The sequence below is a fragment of the Apus apus genome, chromosome 3, assembly GCF_020740795.1.
Source record: "Apus apus isolate bApuApu2 chromosome 3, bApuApu2.pri.cur, whole genome shotgun sequence".
Lineage (NCBI taxonomy): Eukaryota > Metazoa > Chordata > Aves > Apodiformes > Apodidae > Apus > Apus apus.
This window is the reverse complement of record NC_067284.1, coordinates 26,238,096-26,253,225: the sequence shown is the minus strand read 5'-3', so window position 1 is coordinate 26,253,225 and position 15,130 is coordinate 26,238,096. Positions and strand designations below refer to the sequence as shown.

Below are 15,130 nucleotides of genomic sequence, written 5' to 3'. Positions count from 1 at the left end.
TAATTCTTTGTTACTGCTTTTTTCCATTACTCCTAATCACTGTCAACTAAGTCTCATTCTTTTACCAGCAATATAACTATCACTGTAGAACAGGAAGACGTGAAAGTTTGTAAAACATACAGCCCACTGAGGTGAAATCCTACCAAAATATTAAGCTAGAACTGAATCAGCTCACAGACCTGCATTTACAGTGCAATTCTTTATTACAGAATCCAGCACAGCTCACAGAAGCAATGCACAATGCATCCCAATTGACCCTGTTCCTTTGGCAATTAGATGTGGCATAGTGCTGTGTAGGTGCTGCTGTAAAGCTTCTGCTTTTGAAACTAGCCTGCACTCTCTGCATAGTTATAGGTTGCCTTGTACAAACCTATCCTTTAACTCAGTCCTCTCTATATATAAACACTTCCTTAACATCTGAAGCTACATCCATATCAATACAAAGTAAAGAACACCAGCACTTATTCTCTGGCATAATGCTAGCAGACAGTCGTCACATCTATGCTGTTGTGCTCTGCCACCCTCCAGACTTGGGTGAATTTCTCTGAACTGCTCATCAGGAATTGTCCTACTGTCTATGTTAATCTCTGAAACATTCTCTGAACAATTCCTGGGGATGTGCTACTTAGTTCCAATGAAAAGCTTGTTGGAGACCCTTCTCAACTGGGCAATTAAGTTCCCATGCCCAGGCACTGCTTGGTTTAAAAATACAGGCACATGTAATTTCAAATGCAGAAGTGAATATTTCAATATCTTTTCTATTTGTGGAATAAAGAACGATAGAATGATTTGGCTTGGAAGGGACCTGAAAGATCACCTAGTTCCACCTGCCCCTACCCATGGGCACGGACACTTGCCACTAGACTAGGTTGCTCAAAGTCCTGTCCAACCTACCTGTCTATGAACACTTTCAGGGATGGGGCATCCACAGCTTCTCTGAGCAACCTGTTCCAGTATCTCACCACCTGCAGTGAAGAACCTGAGGAAGTGAGTGTTAGATGACTGGACAGTGAGTTGGCTGAATGACAGAGCTCAGAGGGTTGTGATCAGAGGCACAGAGTCCAGCTGGACACCTGTTGCTAGTGGTGTTCCCCAGGGGTCAGAACTGGGTCCAGCCCTGTTCAATGTATTCATCAATGACCTGGATGAAGGGAGAGTGCACCCTCAGTAAGTTTGCAAATGATACAAAACTGGAAGAAGTTGCTGATGCAGCAGAGGGTTGTGCTGCAATTCAGTGAGACCTGAAAAGGCTGGAGAGCTGGGCAAAAAGAAACCTAAAATGAAGTCCAAATAAGGCAAGTTGTAGGGTCCTGAACCTAGGGAGGATTAACCCCATGCATCAGTCAGGGGTTGTCTTGCTGGAAAGCACATCTGCAGAGAAGGACCTGAGAGCCCTGGTGGACAAGTTAACCATGAGCTACCAATGTGTCCTTGTGGCCAAAAAGGCCAGTGGAATCCTGGAGTGCATTAAGAAGAGTGTAGCCAACAGGTCAAGGGGGATCATTCTCCCCCCTTACTCTGCCCTGGTGAGGCCGTGTCTGGAGAACTGGGCCCAATTCTGGGCTCCCCTGTTTGAGAGAGACAGGGAACTACTAGAGAGAGTCCAGTCAGTGGAGGGCTACAAAGATGGGTAGGGCACTGGAGCATCTGGTATGGGGAAAGTCTGTGTCTCTAGCCTGGAGGAGAGACAAGGGGCAATGGGCACAAATTGGAACACAAGAAGTTCCATCTCAACATGAGGAGAAACTTCTTTACATTTATGGTGACAGGGCACTGAAACAGGCAGCCCAAAGAGGTTGCGGAGTCTCCTCTGGAGATACTCAAAACCCGCCTGGACACAAACCTGTGCAACCTGCTCCAGCTGAAGCTGCTTTAGCGTGAATAGATGATCTCCAGAGAACCATTCCAAGCCCTACCATTCTGTGATTCTGAGAGTCTATTTCTTTAACCATATCTTGAATGCTTACTTCATTTCTAGATTGAAGTGATAAACTCTTTTATTTAAAAATAAACAGTAAAACACTTCACAGATAAAAATATTGTAAAACTCAAAAACAGGAAAATAAAGACAGAAATGACATTTTAGAATTTTTTCCATAGAATAAGCAAAAAAAGTTTTTTTTCCCACTGCAATTTAGAAAAAATCATAGTTATTGCACTCAAATTTACACTGGCTTAGTTGAAACAGAACATCAAAACTATTTGTCCTAATTCTTCCAATTTGTAAATCAGACTATTTTGTTGAAATTGAAGAAAACGATGAAGCATTTTCCAAAATTCTCACATTTATTGAAGGTTTTGCACATTTGTGAATAGAATTATTTTCAAAAATTCTTCTCATTCTATGGATTACTGAAGACTTTCCCCAGGTTTAAGTTTTAACAAGTATTTACAACAACTCTCCCTTTTTTTTAACTACATAAGGTTTTTAAAATATAACAAAATAAAATATAACTACCTAAAATTGAAACTTTAGTTTCAATAATAGCTGAGCCTGCCATGTTAGCTTCTGAAAAGTCAGCATTAGAAATTAAGTGAAAAGAACTTTGTTTCACAAAGATATGCTGCCCTAAAGCTACCCAAAAGCAATTCTAACGGAATTATCTTTGAAACACAATAAAGAGAATACAAAAACTTAATTCTTCATACAGAGCAGAAATATGGAATGTTCAAGGAATAAATTACAGCCCCAAATTATCAATTTGTCTGTGTCATACAGTGTTCTCATTCTTGTACCAGTAGCATCTGTTTAGTCAACTCAGTAAAGAATAAAATACTGAAGTCATGGAATGCATAACTTAAGCATGTTCTCTCTGCAACAAAAGTCTTGCATCATACATGAAGTCTAATAAAATGATTATGCAAGAGAATACTTTCCCTCAAGCTAAAAAATAAACAAAATTATGCCTGCAGTGCCATTTAACATCAGCTACAGATTTTTAAATATATATATATATACACACACACAAGTGTGCTGTTGCTAAGAAGAGCTGCAGTAAAGATGAATTTTAGAAAAGAATTTGAGTTGGCCACCATACAGAACTAAGGCAGTAGTTTCCCTGATTGCCTTTCACCCTGGGGACTCAGTTGCAAATCATAGTGAGAGTAGATGGAGATTGCTTTATCTCAATGACAGCTGTCAAGGGTTACAGGGGAAATGAATTCTGGCACTCTCAATTTAGTCTGTTGAGAAAAGCAGAAGAATACTTTAAGTCTGCCCTAATGACTTTGGAACCTTACACTGAGTAGATTCAAACCCTCGAAGACAAAGAAGTAAAAAGACTCTGTCAGAGACCTTCAGGCAGTTTTGTGTTAAAAAGCTGAATGATCATAAAAAAGTACATCAATCACAGTATTTCATTTCTTGTTCTCACACTCTCGCTTTTTTTTTTTCCTTGACAGAAATAGTTAAGGTTATTTCTTAAACTTTCATATCTGATAAACCATGTTTTTAAACATTTTTCTTTGAAGAGTATGGTATTAATGTTGGCATCTAGAACATGCAAAGGAACTGGCACTCAAAGTGAATAAGACCAGAGAATTAAGTCTGACTTCAATTAAATAATTTAAAAAGCATATATGAAATCTTTTCTTATTATTCTATCTCCAGTAGGAACCCAGGCACCAAACTAGCAGATGGATCAGAAAGATAAAGTATTTACATGTCATTGTTTTCTAGATGTGCTGTCTACGTGTACATTCATTTGTGGGCATCTGTGTACTAGTATCAACACAACAACTTCTGACATAATAGTACAAACTCTGGGACCATCCTTGAAGTATTATCTTGATATTTTTGTTAATCAGAACATTGTTTTTCACATGGGAGAGAAGCTCTATCAAGTTGCCCTAAAAGATGTTTCTGCTACCTTTTGAGAAGTCATTGCCTGATCTCCAGGCACATGCCACGTGAGAAAGGGGCAAGGATAATTTCAAGTCCCATGTCATCTCTGCCAGTTTCACGTAAATATCTCAAACACTCTATGGCATGTCACCTCTGTATTTAGGAAACTTAGTCAAGCTCTAATTATCCTTCTGAAGGATCTCAACATGCTATTGACATGAGCAGGTGAGGTATATCTAATATTCAAAATATATTAAAAGTCTCAACAAACACCTCTGCCTTTCAAAAACCAAAACCGAAAAAAAAGACAAAATATTCTTAGCTTATATGAAACCTTGATACCACCATAGATGAAAAACAGCTTAAATTCAGAATTGCTTTATCTTTGGATGAAAAGAATTGATCATAAGTCTCAATCTCTCCTTTCTATCAGGTGTCATCAGAAAGGTTATTTTTCTTGTCAGTGAAGAAGTGGAACATATTACCACTGGATCAAATCATATACCCAATAAAGAAAACATTACAAAATTGGCGGTTCCTTGTAGATATCAGATTCTTCATAAGACATAAAGCCCCGTTGAGCTTTTCAATAATCTATCACTAATGACATAAAGACCTTTCAAATTAGAAATTCGGTACAAAACCAGGACATATGAATAAAGACAGAACTGAATTTTTCTTTGCTAACTAGTAGCCTGGACTTAGTGATACAGACTGGAGAATGGGGGCTAGCTCAAACCTTTGCCAAACAGATCTTTCCAGCCTAAGCTTTCTGATTTTAATAGGAGAGAACTGCCCTGCTTTATTTTCTGAAAGTACCAAGGTTTCCAATGCATACAGAATAGATCAGTTGCAAAATAAAATTAAAAAAAATATATAATCTTCTGCAAGTGAAGTGATCTGTATTTTGTTGTAACCACATGTAGTGTCTCATTGAAGTGAGGTCAAGTTCATTATTGACTCAAGTGAACTCAACCGAGGTTTGAAAGAAAGGGCTGTTGAATTAAATGATACAGGTTTGCCAGGAACATCAATCTCTTCTGGAAGGGGCTGGAAGATTTACTTTGTACACAAATTCATAATTCATCAGTAATAATAAACTCAAATACAAATGTTTTTCATCCCTTAGATAAAAGGCAATTTTAGAGGAAAGGCATATGCCAGAAGAAGTGCTATTACTTGCTTTAGGTTAGTTCTAATACATTCATTAAGGGTAAATTTAATATAAGGCATTCAGTCGGTAGGATTTTGATATTGGTTTTAAAGTGTAGATATAAAATTATCATTTCAGCATGATTTCATCATTGAAATGCACTTTATTATTGTTGAAATCTAACCAATAAGGATTTGTTTTATCTTCTTTCACATGACTAATATAATTCAAGATTTCTTCTATTTAAGCCCTTTTGGTAAAAAGAATGTCTAGTCATTTGGAACTATGCATATTCAGCCTCTAATGCAAACTATATCAAGTTATTAATAGTGCCTAATTAACATAAAACTATGTTACAGCCATTTTTTACAGCATATGGTCCAAAAAGATAATATTTACTGAAGTAAAAAATTTGTATATTGAATTCTGCTCTGAGTGAAGTGATGTAAATGTAGTTATGCTATGATGTTATTAGGGAGGCAACTTATAGTACAGATGACTTCTTTACCCACGTACACAGGTAGAATTAAACCACGTAGATGCATTCCTAAATTCATAGTGAGCAGCAGCATATAGGCATGCTCTTTTCTAAAAAATTCCAAATAGTCTTTCATTTCAAGAAAGAATATTTACACAGGAATACAAAAAAAAGTCTGTTTTCCTTTGGCTTTGGCTAGGGTTTTTAACCATGTCAAGTCAAGTATAAGCTTGGAGTCTTGCAACTAGAAATTTGGTTTCAGGACTTTCACAGTTCTTAGGCAATGTATGGAATACATTTCTGCTTGTTGAAGTTCCTTCTTTTTGTTATTTATTAATCTAATTTGGGAAAAATAGTTGTATCCCCTTTACTTATATGTATCTTTCAGTGTTTTTTGAGTGTGAGAGTCATGTAGAGATGGCTGAAAATTACCATCTAGTTATATAGTTTTATAATTTGCGTCTCTCTTTCACTTGTTTTCCTTTCAATAACTGTACTTGAGTTCCATGTAAATAGCTGAGTAATTCAGCTTGTAAATGGCACTGAACTTCAGCACTACCATGCACTCTCTGCCTCTGACAGTCAAATAGAGAAGAACCAGACTGCACCTACAGGATATGAGAAAAAAATGTATATTTTCAACAAGTAAAACCCTTTTAGGTGCCCCACAGAGGAAACAGAGGAGTTTGTTCACTACAGTCTAACAAACAGTATAAAAGGGAAAAAAAGTACAGGATTCTAAATAGGAACAGTTTGCTAATTCCTGTTTCTCTGTTCCAATAATTACATTTCTATGCTAGTTAACTCACTTGAATAAATTCTGAGAGAAGTTACTGAGGGAACTGTCATCTCTGTATTGTTTAATGAGAATGAAAGATCTAATTCCACACACACTGAGCTTGAAATTGCATCAGCTTTCTCTGAAACAATATGATGAGCTAATCACCAAAGGTAATCTTTATTCTTAGGAACAACCACTGTAATACAATATGATTTTTAATAAATCAACAGGTGGAGATAACAAAGCTACCAACAGTTGTAGTTAACTTATTATTTGATTTTGAGTCCCAATATTACTGTCCTTAGCACAACTTAGCTGACTCCAATTTCCTTTAGCACATTAAAGACAAGTTACAAAGGACGAAAAGCACAGTATTTACACTGATTTAACATTGCATTTCTGGAAAAAATATTTTATCTGCTTTAGTATTAACCCACTTTTAAACAAGCTTTCCAACTTGGACCTGCGTAATCAGAGAGGACAACAGAATTCCAGACTTGTATTCTGAATAGTGGAAGATGCGATTATTTTTTAAATTATGGTTTTTAAGTTTGTAAAGTAATATTTAGCTTCTTAATTTTGTAGTCAGCATTCAGGCATGAGTTATAATGCATGCAAAATAACTGAAACCTTCAATAGCCTAAGGAAAAAAGTGACTTGCACGATATTCCTTTCTGAGGATGTATGATTTAGCAAAGATTTGTCAAATTATGTCAGAGAAGGAAAATTCTGCCAGACTGGCCAATCCCAATTTAACACTCAAAAATCTCTTAGATTTGATATACATTTTTTCTATATATATGTATACATATATAGATAGATCAATTTATCAGTTGATTTATTGATTATCTTTTTGTTCTATTTTTTTGCACGTCCCGTATCAGGTACAATTACCATGTTCTCTCCAGAGACTAAGCTTTCTTTATTTGTTTTTGTTTTACACATTTGAAAATCAGCACTGCTGTTAAAAGTTATAAATGGACCTAGGTAACTCTAACTTTGAAAAGGGAATATGACCAGGAACAATATTTTTAAATTAGATCAATTAAAAATGCATTTCCTTCTGGAGCCTTCACATGAGCACTGAAAGATATACAGTATCTTAAAAATGAATCTGAATTACATACCAATACTTCAAAGGCAGTATAAAGGATTGTGCCTGAAAAAAGTCATTAGAGAGCAGAGAACATATGAGAAAGTTTCTTACCTCGGCAGTTGGGTAAAGGGCTACTCCACTGCCCATTGCTTCGGCACTGTGCTCGAGAAGCACCCTGAAGTAAGTACCCAGTGTTGCAAGTAAAATTCACGACATCATTTAAATTGAACTCACTGCCATTAGTAGTTCCATGAGCCGGATTTCCAGGATGTCCACATGTGATTGCTGTTAAATGAAAAATAGGCAGGCTAGCATCAAACTCAAAAGTACTGTTCCATGTGTTCTCTTGCAGATTGGAGCCTCTTTTGGTATGTTTTACATGTATATAAGACATTTAAGAAAAAATAGGATATACTTCTTCAGAATTCTTAAATGTCAGGAGAAAAATCTTAATTTTTCCATAAAACTTTTAGAACCTAGTTATGCCTTATGTTGAAAGTTGTAATATAAATATTCTGTTATATATGCATTTTGACACCCATTATATGTATTAGACCTTAAAAATATGTAGAGAGTTCATAATATTTCCTAATAATGCAAATTTTTAAAACCCCATTTTTTCCCTGCAAGCTTCAAAAGGTAGTAGGGTCAAATAAATTGAACGCGGTGTACTGCTTCAAGCATTCCAGATTTCTGAAGAATTCCAAAGTTCTCAAGTTGCTTTGCTACAGTAGTGATCCTTTTAAACAGATTTTCTTATGGCAATAGAGAAATCAGTGTTGAAGTAAATCTTTTCCATTCTGTGTATTATGTGTTGATTACACTTAAATGACACATCTAAAACACACTTATTGTGGTTAAGACCTAGCTTCCCACATGACATCATAATACAGAAAAATATAAAAAAGCAGATACTAACAGTATAAAATCAAAATATATGTATATATACACACAAAACTTTTCAACACAGTGCTGGTGACACTTATCATCCTCAGATATCCTATACTCAGGCTTACGTTTTGCTTTATTTCTTTGTGCTTTTATTTTAATTGAAGAGACAAGTGAAAAACAATTTAAATACATTTGTTTTTATTTTATCACAGAGTTCAGCTGTGAAACAGTATGTATTTAGCCCTTGAATTGTATGAATGTATCTACTTAAACCACCTGAATCCTTTCTGCATTATCACATTTGCAGCATTTGAAGATGAAACCCTAAACATCAGAACAAAATCTTACTGCATGCATATGATCAAGTTTATTCTAGCCCATTTGTTGCATTTTTAAACTGTTTTTGATTATCAAGTTTCAATAAATAAAGCACTTTTCAGGGCCATAATAAATCAGTTAACATGATGCTTATGGAAAAACGTATTACATTTTTTAAATGTGATTACCTTCAACTTCTCCAGTTTCCTGAACACGTTATATACCATAGTTTCTAACAACATATAATTTAGGTCTCTGGCAATAATTCTGATAATGAAGGATAATTCTGTTCATTTGCCCTTTTCAATAAAAGCATACCCTAGTCAGTCAGTTCCTCTTTAGACCTCATTACTCATGACAGGGTGCTGTTTTTCGTAACACCTTCCAGAAACTAAAGATCACATGGAGATCTTAATAACTGCTTCTAGTTCTGCCACTGTTCCATTGTGGTTACCAGATATCATTGATCTGTTAAACAATCAACACTACAATAGCTGCATTCACACAGTAGCAAGTATTCAAATGTATATTTTTTTAAGGAGAAAAAAAAAGAAAAAAGAAAAAAAAACAACCAACAACAACAACAAAAAAAAACACACACACACACAAAAAAGAAAAACTAAGATAATTTTGGCATTATAGCATTCAATCACTACTAGGTTTTTATGCAGTCTGTTTAATATTGTTTACCTAAGCAGTAGCTAAGACATTTCAAATAAAGGTTACTACTCTTGTTTTTATGTCATCTAAATAGTGAATTACAAATTCCCTTCTCCATCCTAATATAAATAACTGCCCTATGTATGCATGAACACACATGGTTAGTCCGAAATATAACATGGGAGGATAGATGCACTTGGCATGTCTGAAATCAATACTTGCTTAGGAATTACACATTTCCCTTTCATATTACAAAGATATCAACCCACTTAATGTAATATAACTGTCAAATATATACTGCAGTTTTTAACACAGTATCCTTCTTAGACCCTGCAGACTTCCATCTCACCACAGAAAATATGTAACCCAGAAGAATTAACAGTAGCACTGATAGTATGTGGACAAGAGGGAAATCCAGTACCTAGCTATATAATAAGCCTGTATTTCAGTCATAACTAATATAATATAAAATTTTAGTAAAAAAGGGTACTCTCCTCATTTTTGTTGTGCTGTTACTCACAGGGAGCTAATCAGACATCTCCACATTTAATGTTAACTCTCAATAGTCAGCAAGTGAAAAGATCTTCCATAAAATATTTGGCTTAAATGTAATCCAAGTGGTCAGCCAATAAAGAGGTAAGAAAATATATGTGTATTAAAAACTGTGCAAGATGAAGGAGGCTGATTTCCGGACGAAAATAAGAAGCTAAAGTAGTCATGATTGGAGTAGTCTGTGTACTTCTTTTGATAATATTTTTTGAAGATTACAATATCTAGTACTTTTAACTCTGAAATTCCTTTCAAAGTCAAATAAAAAACAATTTGACCTTCTGTGAAAATGTCACAAAACATAGACCAATTCGTGGTAATTTTGAAGGACACAGCCCATATTTTTTTTTATAGTAACTCTGCCACATTTCTAGTTCCTGATCCACACTCCTCAGTCAGATGGCCATCTCAGTATCAAAATAGTGAGGACATTTCTGCCACTGGTAAACAGGAAGTTTTCAGTTTTCTTCTCAGAATAACATCAATGTTTACAAGAATTTTTTATAAGTAAGTATATAAATAAAGTAATAGAATAATCTGGAGCTTAGAAATTGATATTAAAAAAATCATCTTCTATGGCTTTTTAGTCTGGCTTAGTTGTAAGCAAAATAAAGCTATATTGTAATGGAAAGAATTAGGCAACCTACAATTCCAGAAATTGCTGTCGGTTCTTCTCATAACAGTAACGGTAACAACAATTTATAAAGAAACAGCCTTTCACTCCCCCTCAGCTTTGCCCATTTCTTTTGAAGGGATTTTATTCATTGCACAGTAAAATTAATCCACTAAAAGTAATAATGACAGCTGGTGGCATTTATCTTTGATGAAAATAAATCACTTGAAGATATAAATAGAAATTTAGAAGGACAATGACATTTGGCAGATATTTCCTGCAGTTGTATGCAGGTAGAAATTTTAATTTTACCATTAAGAAAGAAAATACTGGACATTTTGAAAACTAATGACATATCAATAATATATTTTCTCAGAAATAAACTAAATATATTAACATGGATTGAACAGAAAAGCTGATCATCTCAGTGACTATCTCTGTGTAGACAAAATTACTTCTGTATGAATTGCAGAGATCTTAAAAAAAATCACAAAACTGAAATAATTTTTTTAAATGCTCTATTAAAAACAACAAAAAATGTATTAAAATGGGCAGCCTTATTACTGGAAAAGAATAACAAAACCAATCACACAATAAAGTAGTAAAATAAAAAGCACAGCAATCAGACCTGACTGATTAAATGGCTGATGGTTCAGAAAATGACAGAAAACCTGCCATGCAAATAAGGAAAGACTTAATAATTCCAATAATTAATTACGGGATTTTCAAAAGCAGATTAATTAAGAGCAATAAAAAATTCTACTAAAGTTTATAAATAAGTTAACATTTTTTCCTACAATGTGGTATAATCCAATACAATGACTGAGCTTGCGTTGTGTTAAGTATTAGGAGGCCAACTCAGAAAAATGGGCAGTCACCACTAAAACTGCACAGATAAACAATATTCAATCTTTATCCAACAAATGAAAACAGACCAAGGGATTTCAGTATTCCTGGTGAAAAAACAGGGCATATGCCCAGTTAAACCCACACATGACATACGAATTATGCCTAGAGAAAGGAATAGATTAAGTTCTACAGTTGCAGCCTGCTGTTCAATCCACTTTGATGCCTCTGTCATTCTGTTTCTGAAACAAGAGAAATCAGAAATTCCTGCATATGGTTATTAAGTATGTGGCAGGTTAGAAATGGGATTAGATTATCATAATGACCCTTGTAACTGAAAATAAATAAATAAAAAAATCTGATCTGAGCACCTTTGAACCTCTAATCTACTGTTCATGTTCAAGTACATTTAAAATAGTAGTAATAATTCAGTGAAAAATTCATTATACTTACGGACACAAACAGGAGTTTGTCCAGACCACTTGTGATCCTGTAGGCAAATTCTGACAGATGTGCCAACAAGTCGAAAGCCGGGATTACACTGGTAGACTATGGTATCACGGTAACTGAAACCATCTCCACTAATATGACCATTTACAATTGGATCCGGAGAACCACAGTGACCAGCTACAGTAAAAGAACAACCCATCAAAACCATGTATCCTTAAACCTTGCCAACATCTACAAGAATGCTATTTACTGCTTTCAATAAACAATATATTAGTCAAATACTGCACAGTACAGAACAAGTTCTGAGGTGGAAAAAATGCAGGTGATATTCCTTCTACTTTTTTAGGGTGAAGTGACATGCAAATAGTTCTAATCTTCTTATGAAGAAATGACGAATTTGTCAGGAAAATGTCTAGAAAATGTAAATTACAAATGTCTCAGATTATAAATAATTCCATTTAACTGCAAGCAAACTGACAATTTTACCATGGATATTTTTTCCCCTTTGCCTTAGTAAGGTTGCCTCCTTTTCCCGAGAAGTTTGAATTAAAGTCTTTAACTCTCAAACCGATACTAGTATTTCATCATAGAGTTCTGATTTCTGTTATTCATTATTTCTCTTGGACTTTGTAAGTAGATCGCTGCTGATAAATTAAACATGGCTGGGACCATTCTTTGGCAGAATCTAATTACCACAGAGCAGTCTACACCTATAAAATGAAAATCTCTTGCCCACCAGACCAGCAAGCTGCCAACCAGAATCAGTACTGGTTTAATTTAAATTAAACAGTTCTTGGAAATTGTCTTGGACACTTTTAGCCAAAAATATGTTTCAGGCATTGTTCTAATAATTTTACAAGAGAGATTATCAAGTTTCATGCTTGTTTGCATGTTCCAGTGTTGTTATTTTATTAGAACAAACATAGTGCTTGTTATTATACATATCCAACGAACAACTGATTTCCCACTAGGTGTTCCTCTGACATTAGTAGACTCAGACTTAATCAAATTAAAAACAAACAAACAAACAAAATAAAACCAACCACAAACACACAACTAATTTTTTACAAAATAAAGAAAACAAATAGTTTCTGTGGGATCACAGTCAGTCTACTGCCTTCAAAAGAAGAAACATTGAGTTATATCAGATATATATATATATGTCCCACCAAGCTATGTTAGCTTATAAAGTTATATATTTACAGTGCCATTGTGCACTTAGGCCCCTATTCATATTTTTACTTATGGTTATTAGAAATTTTCTACAGTCTAATTTAAAGCTTGCAAAGTAGAAAGCAGATTTCTACACAGACTCTGGTTTTATAATCAGGTTTTCTTCTAGTAATTGCAGTTATTCCCACCTTTCAAGTACAGGAGAGAGCAGCCTAACAAAGGCATTTACCATTAACGCAAACTTATTCAGTCAAATGACAGATACTAGTTCAGTTTATTTGGGTAGTTCGTAAATTCATTCCCTCTACTGCTGTATCATCTCTAAACCCCAACTGTATTAGTAGGAGCAAGAAATTCATGGTCTGGCTGATCTATGGCCTAGGTGAACCATGTAGCAGAGTAAAGGTATAACTCTGTTTCAATCAGAATTTCTTCTAAATAAAACAATTCTTCATTACCCTAAATATTCAGGCAGCGGGACAATTGTAAAAATTGTCATTCAAACAATTGGGACAATCAGATTTCGGAAAAGGAAATTTATGAAACAGATGCAAAATGGGAAAAGAGAGGCTCTATTTATAAAAAATAGGATGGAATCAATTTGATATATTAATTTTTTTCTATATCTAAATAATGAAAAATTGAAAAGCAGTTACTGCACTGAAGAAAAATACAGAGGACCACAGGAAATTTCAAGAAAATAGCTGAGATGTGGCTACTTGCATAATGTAAAATACAAAATACTATGCACTTTCTCTTAAATGGGGATTTAACACGTTGCTGGACTTACTATGGGAGCAATTTAATTTACCAGTAATTCCAGCTAGTGAATTTAAAGATTTTTCTGGGAATTTTGACTCATTTATATTAAAAACTCCAACAACTCAAAAACTGAAAGAACACTGTAATAACACAAAATGCATGCAATTTTCCAATCAAGTGAAATTACAATTAAGGAGGCTGCTAATGGAGTTTTTAATAAAAAATGCTCAGGGATTAAGGCAATCATTCTTCATGGTTCAAGATTGGTTCAGTAGTGTTTTTTCTAAAACATCTGAGAAAGCAAGATACAAATAATTCTGTTTGAAATGCATATTGAATTTCAAATACAAGGCAATATCACAACACCGTACTGCAGTTTTCCTATGAGTTATCAATTGCAGGGTAAGATATTTTTATACAAGCACAGTCAGCAGCAGGATTTTTTTAACACTGAAAAATGTAGATAATTACATATATACATTATAGAATTACATAAAATATGGAATTCTTACCTTTTGCTTAAAAAAAATCTAAAAATTAATTAAAATGGAATAAAGTAGATTACATTTAACTTTATATTTTAGACTATGTACTTGAATTATGTATAGTTTTTTACCTGAAAGTCATAAAAAGTAATGAAAAATATATCTATTCAGGAAAACACTTTAATCCATGATTAAATACCACCAATACTAGAGATGGAGTCAAGCAATATCTTAAATTCTTCCAATTTTATCTATGTCCTGTGTGTATATATGGTCACTCATGCATACAAAGCATGCACAGAAACACGGATGTTTTGTGACTTATAAGTGCAATTATTCTTTGAAGTACAAAAAACGGGAAGAGATATTAAATATCAGTGGGATGATTGAATTAAATAAAAAAGAATCTTGCCCAATTATTTGTAATTATTGTTGCATAACTAAGAAAAAAAAATGTAACACTGTCTGAAACCTTAGGTTTAGTTTTTAGCCTTGGATTCATTAACTACAGTCATTCATTTCAGCTTTCTTCTGAGAAAAGTAATAAGGATTTGACAAACCCTTTCCTAAGATACAGAATTTAGCGAACTCAGCTGGCCTGAAATCATAAATTGATTCTACACAGACCAGGGGGTAACATAAAGTGATACCTAATTTCATCTATAGCTGTCCTCTATTACATTCATGCAGGTACAGTGTAGGTAAAAAGCATCTCGGACTCATTATCATTCCTTTGAAATGGAAAGGCTCACTCAGAGCTCCCTGGGTGTTTGCCTTCTGATTTCCACAGGCTTCAAGTAAGTCCTAAAGGCACCTCTGAAATAAATTTGTTGCATGCTGTCCTTGAAATTTAGGAATACACAACTAGAGGCATTCACATCATCTAGCTTTAAAATTTAAGAATTTACCTTTCCTGAATTGCTCTCTGGAGAAGCCTACATCATTCCCTTGACCTTGTTGGGAATTTAAGATCTTACTCTGTACTCTAAGTTGCATCTAAATTAGGTGCTTAAAGTACATGGTGTGAATAT

General features: G+C 34.4%; 1 protein-coding gene across 1 annotated transcript in view; it reads right to left on the bottom strand.

Annotated features, from left to right (window-relative positions):
* Nucleotides 1-15,130, bottom strand: part of CSMD1 (CUB and Sushi multiple domains 1) — a 1,033,138-nt gene that overhangs the window by 42,998 nt on the left and 975,010 nt on the right. The window contains exons 53-54 of the mRNA XM_051614951.1: nucleotides 11,683-11,856; nucleotides 7,464-7,637 (exon numbers count right to left, since the gene is read on the bottom strand). Of these exons, the coding sequence (XP_051470911.1) occupies nucleotides 7,464-7,637; nucleotides 11,683-11,856 (348 nt within the window). The remainder of the gene's footprint in view (nucleotides 1-7,463; nucleotides 7,638-11,682; nucleotides 11,857-15,130) is intronic.